General features: G+C 47.5%; 1 protein-coding gene across 1 annotated transcript; it reads right to left on the bottom strand.

Annotated features, from left to right (window-relative positions):
* Positions 1 to 2,053: 2,053 nt before the first annotated feature.
* LOC124689476 lies at positions 2,054 to 5,908 on the bottom strand. The gene is made up of 4 exons (XM_047223000.1): positions 5,275 to 5,908; positions 4,492 to 4,965; positions 3,388 to 4,047; positions 2,054 to 2,066 (listed from the first exon to the last, which is right to left on the bottom strand). The coding sequence occupies exons 2-4, from the start codon at positions 4,950 to 4,952 to the stop codon at positions 2,054 to 2,056; spliced, it is 1,134 nt and encodes a 377-aa protein (XP_047078956.1). The 5' UTR covers positions 4,953 to 4,965; positions 5,275 to 5,908.
* Between the last annotated feature and the right edge of the window lie 6,870 nt (positions 5,909 to 12,778).

Raw genomic sequence — 12,778 nt, forward strand, 5'->3', positions numbered from 1 at the left:
CTACTCTCCTAACTATTTGAACCCATCTGTTTCCTTTGTATTTATGCTCTACCATTATCTGCATGGTCACCTCAACCCTGTTTTTATGTATTTGTAAATTGGAACTGTTGCTCATTCACTTGTTCAAAGTTGTTATCTTTTTCTTCACTAAAATGTTAGTGATGAAGTCAGTTTGTGCCAAATCTAGGACACATAAATCGTTTTGTTTTATGATCAATTGATACTTCTGAAGAGACGTTATATTGATTGCATTGACGGAAGTTGTGTTTATAAATCAATTATTGCTCTTCCAGTCTTATTTCTTTTATTCGTGGGGATGAATCCTAAAGAATTCACCTATCCGAATAACAAAGAAACCAAACTTAAATGATCCAGTATTAAGAGCTAAACTAGCTAAAAGGATGGGACATAATTATCACGGGGAATACGCATGGCCCAACGATCTTCTATATATTTTCCAGTGCCTAATTATGAGTTATGTACAAGAACTGGTAAGAATAACAAGAACAATATAAAATCCTTAAATCACCGAGGTTAGCATTTCTGTCCCAGCAGAAGCTTAGATAAAGGGGAACTGCACAGTGCTGTCAGAAGGGAAACATAATGGCATCACCCGTCCGGCAAAGCGCTTGTGAACTCCCGGCAGGGCAAAAAGCTATTCTTTTTTTTTTAACGGGTACGGGTCCAGAAGGACCCGGTTGCTGCCTCATATATAAACGGTGGATGAAGATGTTACAAGGGAGTCCACAGACAAACCAGAAACTGCAGAAACAACCCCAGAAATTACAACAAGGTCCTCAGGACAAAAAGATAAAAAGCAATCAGGTCCTCGAGACCCTTCTCCACCATCGAGCACTGAGCTCCGCCGCCGCGCCAGGAAAACCGGCACCGGGGACGAACCACTTGGGCCAGCACCACTGGTAGGTGCGCAGCAGCCGGAGCTGAAGATCCTCCGCATCGGCGAGAAGCCTGGAGGTAGATAGACCATCGAATCGAGGCCTAGGAGGGCCGCCTTTCGACCATGATGAGCAGAGGCAGGGCGGATGTGACCGCCGGCTTGAGTCCTCCACTGAAGAACTCCTGAAACGAGAGCAAGGAAGCTCTCCGACGTAGCTATTCCCCGCCATCTCCAAGCCACCGCTTCCTGAACAGCCGCAACTCCTCTTCCCCCCTCGCCGCCACGGCCGGCCAGAGAAAGGAGCAGGACTGCCCAGAGAAGCTTGTGCTTGGCACGGGATAAGGGCCCTTTATTTTTGGAGAAGCCCGTCGCCCAGATCTTCACCGCATCTGACTCCGACCGCCGGAGTAACTCGTCGGAGAAGAAGGCCGCAGGCCGGTTCCAGATCTCGGCCAAGAGATCTAGCAGCCAACTCCCGGCAAAGCGCCAAACTCCGGCATAAAGCCAAGAAAACCTAGATCTACTACATCTATACACTAACCTAACTCCGGCGCCTCCCCTAGGCCATCTCCGACCGGCTACGCCGGCGAAGAGGCCATCGGATCGGCCCGGTCTCCGGTGGGAGTCACTCAGCTACTGTAGCGCGAGGAGAGAGGGGAGGGGGGGGGGGGGGAAATGAGCCACCGCAAAAAGCTATTCAAGGGGCGCCTCGGCCTCGCCCTGGCTGTAGCTGAGACTGCATCCAGCCAGTCTTTGGTACTTGTTGCTTGGAGAGTACCATGCAATTATGCAAACCTTCTATCTTGGAGCTTACTTCCATGTATAATGGACAGAATGACTTGTACAACATTACTTTTAGCCATTAAATTTGACACACACATTTTCCAACAGTAAACAAGAAGACAATTCTCTTATAATATCCCAAGTAACAAGCACGCATCCATGCAAGTAGTAGAACCCCAAGACTGTAGCGCAAGGATACTAGACGAGATGACTACTCAACATACAAGTTTTATCTTCCCAACCACATAAAACATAGATGCAGGTTCATATCTGATCTAGTAGCCTCCGGTTACATCGTTTTCTAACTAATCCAAGCAGAACTAGGCCAAGCTACTCAAAATGCAGCTCGCTCGATGGTGTCCTCTTCAGTCTTCACACAACATCTCTGTATCAAAGAGAACAAGACAAAAGTCAGGAAGGGAATAATTAAGTATGGATAACCACGACAAGTGTCTAGTACAATGATGTCAGATATGGATACTATGCACAGTTCAGGATTAAAAGATTATGCATATGTCTCTAAAAGATAGTAAATGCATTCAAATCCCAGCCAAGAATATTTCCATTGTACAGTCTACAGTTTAGTAAAACAAATCTCTGGTCATAAAAAGGACAAATGCCACACAAGCAGAAATTAACCGCTCTTAACTTGTATTGCCCACTGATCGTAAAAACGGAAAATTCACCGTGATATATGCGGATTCAGAACCATGCGTTCACGGAAGCATAACCATTACAGAATATGCATGTGACCCACTAAAAACTTTAGTAAGCAATAGGATGTTCCAACAAAACGTAAAATTTTGGGATACCCCAAGTATTAACAACCTCATACATATACTTCGAGGTTCACAGTTGGCAGGAAACTCATGACAGTGGCAGAAAATTAGACCATGACTAATTTTGAGACATAGGAAGCCAGAATTTCTGGCTCACAATAACAAGGCTAGGCATCGTTCAGCTCTTATCCCATCTTTTGTGCCTTCCAGAAAACAGTGATGCAGCAGAATAGACGGTCTTTTTTCAGTACCAACACAAATTACTGTTATGAGACCGTATAAGGGGAGGAAACAAGTTTGGAGAAGCATGTCACAGCGCCTCATGCCAACGCGGGCTTTCTAGTATTATTAACCATTTTATGGGCTCATCTGACAGACTGAAATTTTAGTACACGCCAAGCAAAGACACCGATGCCTACCATTGCACAATGATGCAGTTCTGTAGCTCCCAAAAATATTGCTAGCTTCGCTAAATGTAAAATAAATGACTAGCTGGCTTATGATCGGATGAAAATATGCAGGGCAATGCAGATTTACAGAGGACCGATAATTGGCAATACATGCACATTATTTTTTTTCAGAGTATGGAGGAAGTAAAAGCACCCAACACTAATGATACTGAATTAGTATTCCTAAAATGGCTGAAGGAATGAATCATACACCCAACAGGATTCCATAGTTTATAGAAAACAGTACGATGATTGATGAACTGCTAACAAGAATGGCAGAGCATCACAAATGTAACAATGCAAATTCGTGCCACAGTAATCAATTACGATGGTGTATTGATGACAGCTACAAATGTCAACTTTAAAACATATGGCAAAAACAAAAGTGAGAAGAAATTAACACAATGCATATTGCAAAACTTTGCAAACTCAACAAGGGCACTATATATACATATCATCTAAAGGGCAAAAGGCAAACCTTGCGAAATCATCTTTGAGCGTAGGGAATGTGGGAGGCCAGATCATCATGAAAGGATATATTTGTTCGAATGGATCCCAATGTTTCCTCTCATGCACTTTACGCAATGTCCTGCACTTGATATCCAAATAGAATGTGCATCGGCCCATTTGCAAGAACGCAAATTCAGCATTGTCTCCCACTTGGCTTATATGCACATCAGTAGTATTCTCATGATCAACCGTGCAATCTGACATTCTCAAATTAGCAACCATCTCACGGTAACAAATGGTGTCCACCAGTGACCAGTTCTCCCCACTGTGGAGCCAGATGCGAAGTTCAAGATCCACTTTGATGAGATATACTCCAGAAGCATCATCAGCTGGCGACAACATAGTGGCCGAAGTGATAGACTTCACTCCTTGTGGGAGCTGAATTGTGGACATACTTGATGTTGTTAAATCCAAGACGATAATGTCACTCATGGTGGCTGTCAAATAGATTTTATTCTCCACCAACACAGCTTGTAGTCGTTTGAAGCGGCAACATAGTTGTGCTGTGACTGACATATGCATACACCAGACTCCATCTTGCAACATAAACACCGTAAAACGTGCCCTCTTGAAGGGGGACCCCAACGCTACATACATGTAGGACAAGCCACCACTGTCCTCTACTTTTTTTTGAGGAAGCGGAGGAGAGCTGCTTTTTCATTGATAGAGGACAGAGTTACAAGGAACTCAACAAAGCAAGGATCCGAACGAAAACGAAAAGAAAAGAACCGCCGAGGCGGGAAGAACTACAGGGCTACTCTCGCGCCCGCAGGTGTCGGCAGCCAGCCAACGCCCAGCACGATCGTTCGTCCAAGACATCGCCGAGTACGTCGATCGGCTTGCGGTCGCGGCCGCGGAAGATGCGATCGTTGCGCTCGCGCCAAATGGACCAGATGACCAGGAGGGCCATGGATCGACAGGCTTTCGTGTCGGCTGGCGCTGACAGAGATGCCAGCCAGACAGGCAGATGGAGGGGTGGAAGCCAGCCCTCCGGCCGGAAGGAGCCTAGACCGACCCGCGCGGCGACTAAGCTCCAGAGCTCTCGCGACCAGGGACACTGTCCTCTACTTTGGAGAGCATTCTACTTGCGATGTAATGGGGGTGTGAGAGCGGTGGGATGACGGCCACGGCTCTGTTCTGGCACAGCGGGCTGTCCAGTCCACCAGTGACTCCGCTTCCTCGTTTGCACAATAGGGAGTATATACTACCGTTCCGGCAGTCCTTGATCAATACAGTGGCATCCTCGGTGCCCCCGAGGCTGTAGCTCGCCACTCTTCGGGTGAAAGCAGCTAGCTCCGGCGGCTGTGGCAGCATAGGGACGAAGCGTCCATAGAGGTAATAGCCGAGGAGACAGGGTGGGTGGAGCTTGCGGAAACGGCAGAGGAACTTGCGGTCGGAGATGTGGTGGAACCAGCGCTTGCAGACGAGAGCGGTGCAGACGAGGGTGCTGGGGAAGGTGACGCGGAGGAGGATCTCGATGAGGAGGTTGTCGTCGTCCAGCACCTTCGAGACGGTGGCAGACACACATTCCATTTTGAGCAGACGTCTGCAGGTGACAGTGTAGAAAATGGGATTAGTGCTGTCAACTGAATTAAGCAATAGATTGGTCAACAATGGTTAGTGATTTGTGAATTGATCTGGTTGTGAAATAATACTCCATGGCTACTAGCTAGTGAATCTGATTTGGGGCTAACGAGAATACTGCATGGGAATGATTCGGAATGGTATTTCCATATAAAAAAAGCAGAATTGATACGATAGGAGGATAGGAGTTCCTGTTCCAATTACATAAGCATCATAATACATATCTATAAATCCAGTGGAGGTTACAGTAAAAAGTGTTTACTGACATCACCTATTTAAGGAAATACAGCTCACTATTGTTGTCCCTTGATGCCGCCATCTTCACCGACGGTGTAAGGACCATCCAAGAGATTCATGATATTTTTGTTCTTCACATGGCATTTCTGTTCCATGCAAAACCAATGAAGGATCAGGATGGACATAATTTAGTGTCAGAATGTCAAATTGACACGAAGACAAGTGGCTAGTACAGCAATAGTCAAATATCACGTGCACTCAAAATTTGAAATAATGAGAAGGACAGATGCTGCTAGCTTGGAATAATCATTTGTCATATATAAAAGGAAAATTTTCGTAGTGGTACGTGAATCAGCAATCATGCACAGGCTTACGTGTACCCGCGTGAATATAAAACCTGCTGAAGTTTTAAATAGCAATTGAATGCTTCAATATGAAAGCAATATTTGAAAGAAAAAAACAAGTATTAACAATCTCGTACATGGTAGCTTGAGGTTCAAAGTTCACAGGTACGAAGCTGACCTATGACCATAAAAGAAAATTACACCATAACTAATTTTGAGAAACTGGAAGCTAAAATTGAAGGCCTGATGGGTTTGAAACAATTTATCAGGAAAATAAAGTGGTCAACCTGATAACAAAGCTAGGAATCTTATACGTGATGTTTGGTACTCAATGACCAGTGGATCTGGTTTGGGGGAAAAATGTACTCCATGGCCACTGACTCTGATTTAGGGCTAACGGAAAAGACTGAAACAAAGGAAATGTGCATTGCGTTTGACTCGCAATCCAGGCCAGTAAATACTACTAGAGGACATCATAGATCGATAAAACAAATCCATGGGTTCGGCTGGAAACCCTAGCTAGGAGAGAGAGATACGTGCCTCAGTAAAAATCGACCAGGCAGGAAACCGTAAAATTCACACGAACATCGCTCCGAGTTCGTGAGCCCTTGCACCGGTGGGAGGGATTGGGTGGCGGCGTGTGGAGGGTTGGTCGAGCGGAGTGGGAGGAGAGTACCTGGTAATCTGATGGCAGGCTTCCTTTTTATTTCATCCGAATTTGGCAGAGTAGGCAAATTTTGGGCCTCAAGCTGTTTATTTTTTGGGCCCGAAATTCGAAAATGGGCCTAACTGCCTTTTCTCATTTTTCATTTGATAATAAAAAAATATATATCCAAGACTTTTGTGTGCTTGTACGACATTACGGTGACGCGAACGGACGCTGGAGTGACCGTTTGCATTCGCGCGATTAAAAAATGCCCCTGCACCCTGCTCCAGAGTGGCGCGTATAGTGACCTGGTCGTCCATGGAGACGCAAACGCGATCCAAATATGTAACACGTTTGCGTCGCGGCGAGCACTACGCGGTCGCGTCGAGCGTCCTCCTTTCCTTACCCGGTCTCGCACGTCAGGGAGAGCTAAATCGACCGTGCGAGTTTGCTTCCGCTTGCCCTTCTTTGCTACCCTAGCGCGATGCCACCACCTCGGAGAACAGGATCTGAGTCGGGGTACGTTCGGGGGCACATCTGTTGTGTGTTCTGGGGCCAAACATCTGCCGGTGCACCGGCCGGTATCACCGCCCACGACTTGTTCGGTCAATTGCGCTGGTAGTTTTCTAACTACTCCTTTGGGGGCTATTGTGGCATATGGACATGTAGAAGATGATGGACAAGTTCCGCGCTGAGGTCATGGACTCCTCTTCCGACGAAGAGTACGATTAGGCGACGCAGACCATATCTACTGCGGCAGCCTCCATCCTCCACGAGCACAATGCCAGCCAGATGTTGGTGCACCGGTTCTAGCCTTTTCCATAATTGATTGGAACTGGAGAGAACATTTCTCATGAGCTTATTATTTGTAACTAGCAAAAATACCCGTGCGTTCACCGGGACAAACAAATATTCAAACAATCCTTCAAACAATCTATTTTGACACTTCTTCCCTTAGTCATCACCATCGTCGATGTTGGAAGTGAAAAGGTTAACTTTTGTCCGAGTAGAAACTATTATTCCTATTCTTAATATTAGTAGTCAATTTGTATATCTCGGGCTACACAAGCTACTACTTCCCGATCCTGTTTTAGAAGTTTAGATTACTTTTTAATAATATCATTTTTATGTTGTATAATTTATATTATGTTAGTTAAATTTATGGGATGCGCGCGTGCTCTATAAACAGGAATGGAGGGAGTATCTAGATCTCATAAAGTTGCACAACAAAAGCTCTAGAGATCGACTAAGAAATCCACAAATAACACCAATCCTCCATCGATTCAGTAATGGCAACAACTTTATACACTGAACCTTCATTTGTGAAAAAAGGTACATGTAGGAATATATGGGTTGATTCATTAACTGAATGCAATTCCAAACATCAGTAAACAATATTGAGCCTAATGAGTCTATTGCTTGTATTAGAATAACATTTTAACTTAGACCCACAAATAGAAATAAAATAATGAACGACGCATTTTGCATGTGTTGTTTATGTAAATCTAGGATGCAGAATGCATTTTCCTAGTTCTACACAGAAATCTTAATATTGTAATCTGTATATGTTTTTTCCCTTCATCGAGATGCAGTTTGGAATTAACCAATACAAAATAACCATCAGACTATATATGTGATGTAAGATATAAATTTCAGAACAAATGATTTTGTGTCACCTTTTCATTCCTTTCGGGTATGCACAGATTTCTCATTTACCTCACGCAAAAAAATAGGATGAAAAGGGGCGCGGCTCAGAGAATGTACAGAATGCTTGTCCCGATCCGACTGAAGAACCTTCGCTCGCGTGCAGTGATCGATTTGGTCATCTGTTCTGCTGCGCAACAGTGATACATGACCACACAAAGACGGAGACTGCATGGGGACCGGGACAGGCGATTTACACAAAAATAACCCTTTTCTGAAAGAAAAGCACAGACTAACACTCTGGCTAAACTATTTCACCTATCTAATCCTTTTGTGTAGCGTGTAGCGACCTTTTCATCGGTGCCACACCTCACTGTGTGACGCCCATGCGAGCGGCGTCACACATCCATGCCGACGTGGCGCGGTCGACGATGCGCGCCGTTGACCAGCCGACGTGGCAGGATGTGTGGCGCCGTTCTCATGGACGCCACACATTAAAGCCTTCATGCATTGGTTTGGGTCTCGGCCTGCCCCCTCCTTCTCAAACTGATACAGAATCTCATTAATATCACCCATCACCACCCACGGCATTGAAGACACAGGACCTCAGGCGATCCCAAGTTAGGTGTTTATCAGCCCATCTAGGTTCACCATAAAAGCCTGTAAACCTCCAAATATTCTCCTGGTCAGCACCAATAAAAACATCAATATAATTCACAGTTTTATATCGTAAAGAAAGAACAATCCCCTTCTTCCAAAGCAGCAATAATCCTCCCGTACGAGAATCACTAGTTACTACCTCTTTATGATCCATATTTAATCTCTTCTTCTGACACTCCGCAGGCCACTCCTCTAAGTGTGTCTCCATAAAAAAACATCCGCACATTGATGCTTCTGGATATCCACTAGCGCCGTTACAGTCGTGGTCTTAAGAAACCCACGGCCGTTATAACTCAAGAGTTTCATTGCTCCCGGACAACCCCCATCCCGGAGGTTGCCGATAAAAGATTTCCACTATTATCAGTGGTAGGATGGTCTTCATCCGTCCTTGTTCTCTTTGGAGCCTGAACTTTCCCCGGAGTATCACCAGGTTTATTTCCCTCTTCACTGTTAGCATTATCAAATATACCCACCATATCAGATACTTTACATTCAGCGCCAGTAAGTAACAATGTGTCGTCATTAATCACTGGGTCATCAAAATTTAGCCTTTTTCGAGAATTAACATCCTCTTTTGCTGCCCCAACGACAGATCCTCCACCGCCATCTTTACCCCCTGTCTGGTTCACCCAAGCAAAAGGGTTCGAATCACTCCTTCTCCCCCTGCCTCTTCCACCAAACGGAGCGCGTCCAGGTTTCGAACCCCGGCCAGCTCCCCTTCCACGCCCCAAACATCGGCCTCCTCCTGCTTGTTATCACCAGATTTTGGCTAATCAGGAGGTGGGCCGCGATCAAGATGGGCTTGAAGAAATCTATATAGAAGAAATACGTGGATCGGCCTTTTATACCAAAGTTGGGCTTAATTGCCCGTGTATTTGTAACATATTAGATCGCATTTTAGTTTAGAGATAGAATCTTACTCGTGCACGGTTTAGTGCACGCCCACATTAGAAAGTCCGCTGGACTATAAATATGTATCTAGGGTTTATGGAATAAACAACAACAAACGTTCAACCACAAACAAATCTCGGCGCATCGCCAACCCCTTCGTCTCGAGGGTTTCTACCGGTAAGCGTCATGCTGCCTAGATCGCATCTTGCGATCTAGGCAGCACAAGCCTGCCTACGTTGTTCACGCGTTGCTCGTACTGAAGCCTTTTGATGGCGAGCAACGTAGTTATCTTAGACATGTTAGGGTTAGCATTGTTCTTCATGCTGCATGCTTTCGTAGTGCAACCCTTGCATGTCTAGCCGCCCTTACGCCTATCTTAGGCGTAGGGGCGGCACCCGCTTGATCATAGTTTGGTAGATCTGATCCGTTGCGATTGCTCCTTGTTCTACAAGGATTAGTTTAATATCTGCAATAGTTAGGCCTTACGAAGGGGGGGAGGATCCAGCGGCACGTAGGGTGTCGTTCGTTGGCCCTAAGCAGGATGTTCCGAGGATCAACCTCGTGTTGGTTTTTAGGCCTTGTTTAGGATCGGCTTACGATCACCGTGCGTGGCCGCGAGGCCCAACCTGGAGTAGGATGATCCGATTATGCGGTGAACCCCACATCGTCGTAGATCTCATTAGCTTTACCTTGATCAAGCAGGACCACCATATATTCGGACACCTTGTCTGAATCATGGGTGGATCGGCTCTTTGAGCCGATTCACGGGATAACCTGAGAGCCGATCGAGGCTCGTATTTAACGTGTACGTGTGTGCCCTGCAGGAAACTAAGCGAGGCATCATCCACACCTTCCCGACCGGGTATAGGTCGGGTGGCACGCCCTTGTGATAAACATCGGTGCGTGCGACCAGGGAGGCTTTGCGGGCCGTCGCTCAGAGGGACTAGGGCCAGCCGCAGCCCTAGTTGTTCCCGGCTCTACGGTGTTGCCCGTCTCTACCCGCCGGTGGGTTTCTGACGTCAACACATTCTGGCACGCCCGGTGGGACACCCTTCGACATCGACAACATCGCCATCTACGTCCGAGATGGCGGAAAGCACTCCGGTCAAGTACGAGGACCTGCCTGATGACCTCAAGAAGAAGCATGATGAAATCAAGGCGGTCCTCGAAGCCGAACTCATCGGCTCCTTCCACCGAACCCGCTCCCATGGCGTCAGGTGGAAGGGTTTCACGCCTGAAGACGCACTCGATGGAGTGGACCTGTCCACCTCGTCAGGAGAACGCACCAGGTCACTGAAGTACGAGGATCTGCCCGAGGAGCTCAAAAGGAAACATGATGAGATCAAGGCAACCCTCAAAGCCGAACCCATCGGCTCCTCTGAGAAGACCTGGCCGCACGATATCGAGCTCGATAGAGACTCAAGTCCGTCGCCCGGTGTCAACATGGCAGGGCTTGCAAGCCGCCACGGCAAAGACGAAGCAGAAAGCAGCCACTCCCGTAGCAACGATGAGGAGGAGGCCGATCCACGCGACCGGCCCCAAGACGATGACAGGCGGTACCTGACAGGGGAGGGAATAAGACGCGTGCGGTATCAGCGTCCACTCTCCGAACGCCTCCTCCACAAGTATGAGCAGCAGTACGGCCGACGTCGGCACTACGACGTAGATGATGAAAGGAATTGTCGGTCTGATGCAGAGGTCAGGAGGTACCGTCAACATGATAGGAGCGACGACGGATACAATCGTCGCGCTGAAGAAAAGTCAAGGGGGCAGGATAACATGGATAGGCACTGGAGCTGTCCGTTCTTCAAACATTGCTGGGACTCGGGAATGAGCCGATTGCCAACAATCGAGAACTGCCCAGAATGCAAACAGAGGAAGAAGGACGCCGCTAACGTGTCCGTGTTCGAGCGTCTAGGGCCTCTCCCACCCCGGAGCAAGCATGCTGAGCCCGCTCGGGTGGAAGATCTCGAGGAACTAGAGGACGATGATGAAGAAAATAAATATCATCGGCCCAGGTGGTGCCCTGATGGGCTCAGCCGTTCCCAAAAGCGAAGGGTTCAGCGTCTGCGTGGTTTGGAAGAGGCTGAAAGATTGTACCTGCACACGCTAAGAAAGGCACGGCCTGATCCGGCCGCCAAAATCCGGCGAACCACGGACGAAGAAGGTCGGCCACAAAGAAAAGAGTGGCGCCCCAAGCGAGAGGAAAGCCGATGATGATACATCGGCTGGCACAAACATGGTCTTCATTCTTCCATCGGAGTTTAGCGCTCCAAGATTATATGAAGCACTCGTGGCGCAACTAGGCTCGCGGCCCACGGCCGGTCATCTTTGAGAAGCCAAAGGAAAGGAGTTACGAGGCATCCGAAGGCCACCGTACGTGCGAGGTTACATCAATGGGCAGCTCTGTCAACAAGATGTTGGTGGACACCGGAGCGGCAGTCAACATTATGCCATACTCCATGCTACGTCGGTTGGGACGCTCCAGCTCGGATCTGATCAAGACCAACGTAACACTGAGCGATTTCAACGGCCAAGCATCTGACGCACAAGGTGTTCTGAATGTGGATCTGACCGTAGGAAGAAAAACTGTCCCTACGACGTTCTTTATCGTCGATAGCAAGAGTACCTACGCCGTCCTACTAGGGAGGGATTGGATCCACGCCAACTGTTGCATCCCATCCACGATGCACCAATGCCTGATACAGTGGGATGGAGATGAAGTGGAAGTCGTCCGTGCAGATGATTCAGTCGAGGTTTCAACAGTCGGCATGGACATTTGGGAGACATCAGGCCAAGAGCCGCTCTCAGGTATCAATTTGGACGACTGTGAGCGCATCGACGTGACCAAGAACGGGGTTAGGCTGGTTTTATCCACCGGCCTGACCGTGTAACAAAAGCGAATGTCGATGGATAAACGTTGCGAGACCGATCCTTGTGATCGGACCCAAAAATGTTTGTGAAGGGACATCACAAAGCCTTCACCGAGAGAGCAATGGGAGGCCGATTCCAGCGATCGGCCAAAATTATCCTCAACATCCAGTTTGCCCGGGTTCAACACATGGTCCAACGGAGCCGATACCATCAATTCTCTTGACAGAATCGGCTCGGGGGGCACATAGAAGGATAAAACACGAGGAAAAGCAATCTCATCTTTTGATGATGGATATTGGAGTATGGGGGCCGATACACAAGTCGGCCGAAAAAATTCGAAAATTTTCAAGCATAGCCGATGCACAGACATCGACTTGAGAATCAATGGAGCAGGGGGTGGATCGTCCCTTCAAGGACCCCTAGTTCCCATTCGCCAGTCCCCAAGATCGGCGGCGTAAGAACCGCCGATGACTACGCCA

The sequence above is a fragment of the Lolium rigidum genome, chromosome 2, assembly GCF_022539505.1.
Source record: "Lolium rigidum isolate FL_2022 chromosome 2, APGP_CSIRO_Lrig_0.1, whole genome shotgun sequence".
In the NCBI taxonomy this organism is placed as follows: Eukaryota; Viridiplantae; Streptophyta; class Magnoliopsida; order Poales; family Poaceae; genus Lolium; species Lolium rigidum.

Excerpts from the sequence above, each read along its gene's own strand:
- LOC124689476 (XM_047223000.1), bottom strand. The coding sequence starts at position 4,952 with ATGGAATGTGTGTCTGCCACCGTCTCGAAGGTGCTGGACGACGACAAC. Across the intron at positions 4,048-4,491 it reads ATCGCAAGTAGAATGCTCTC|AAAAGTAGAGGACAGTGGTG; the intron begins CAAAGTAGAGGA and ends GCTTCCTCAAAA.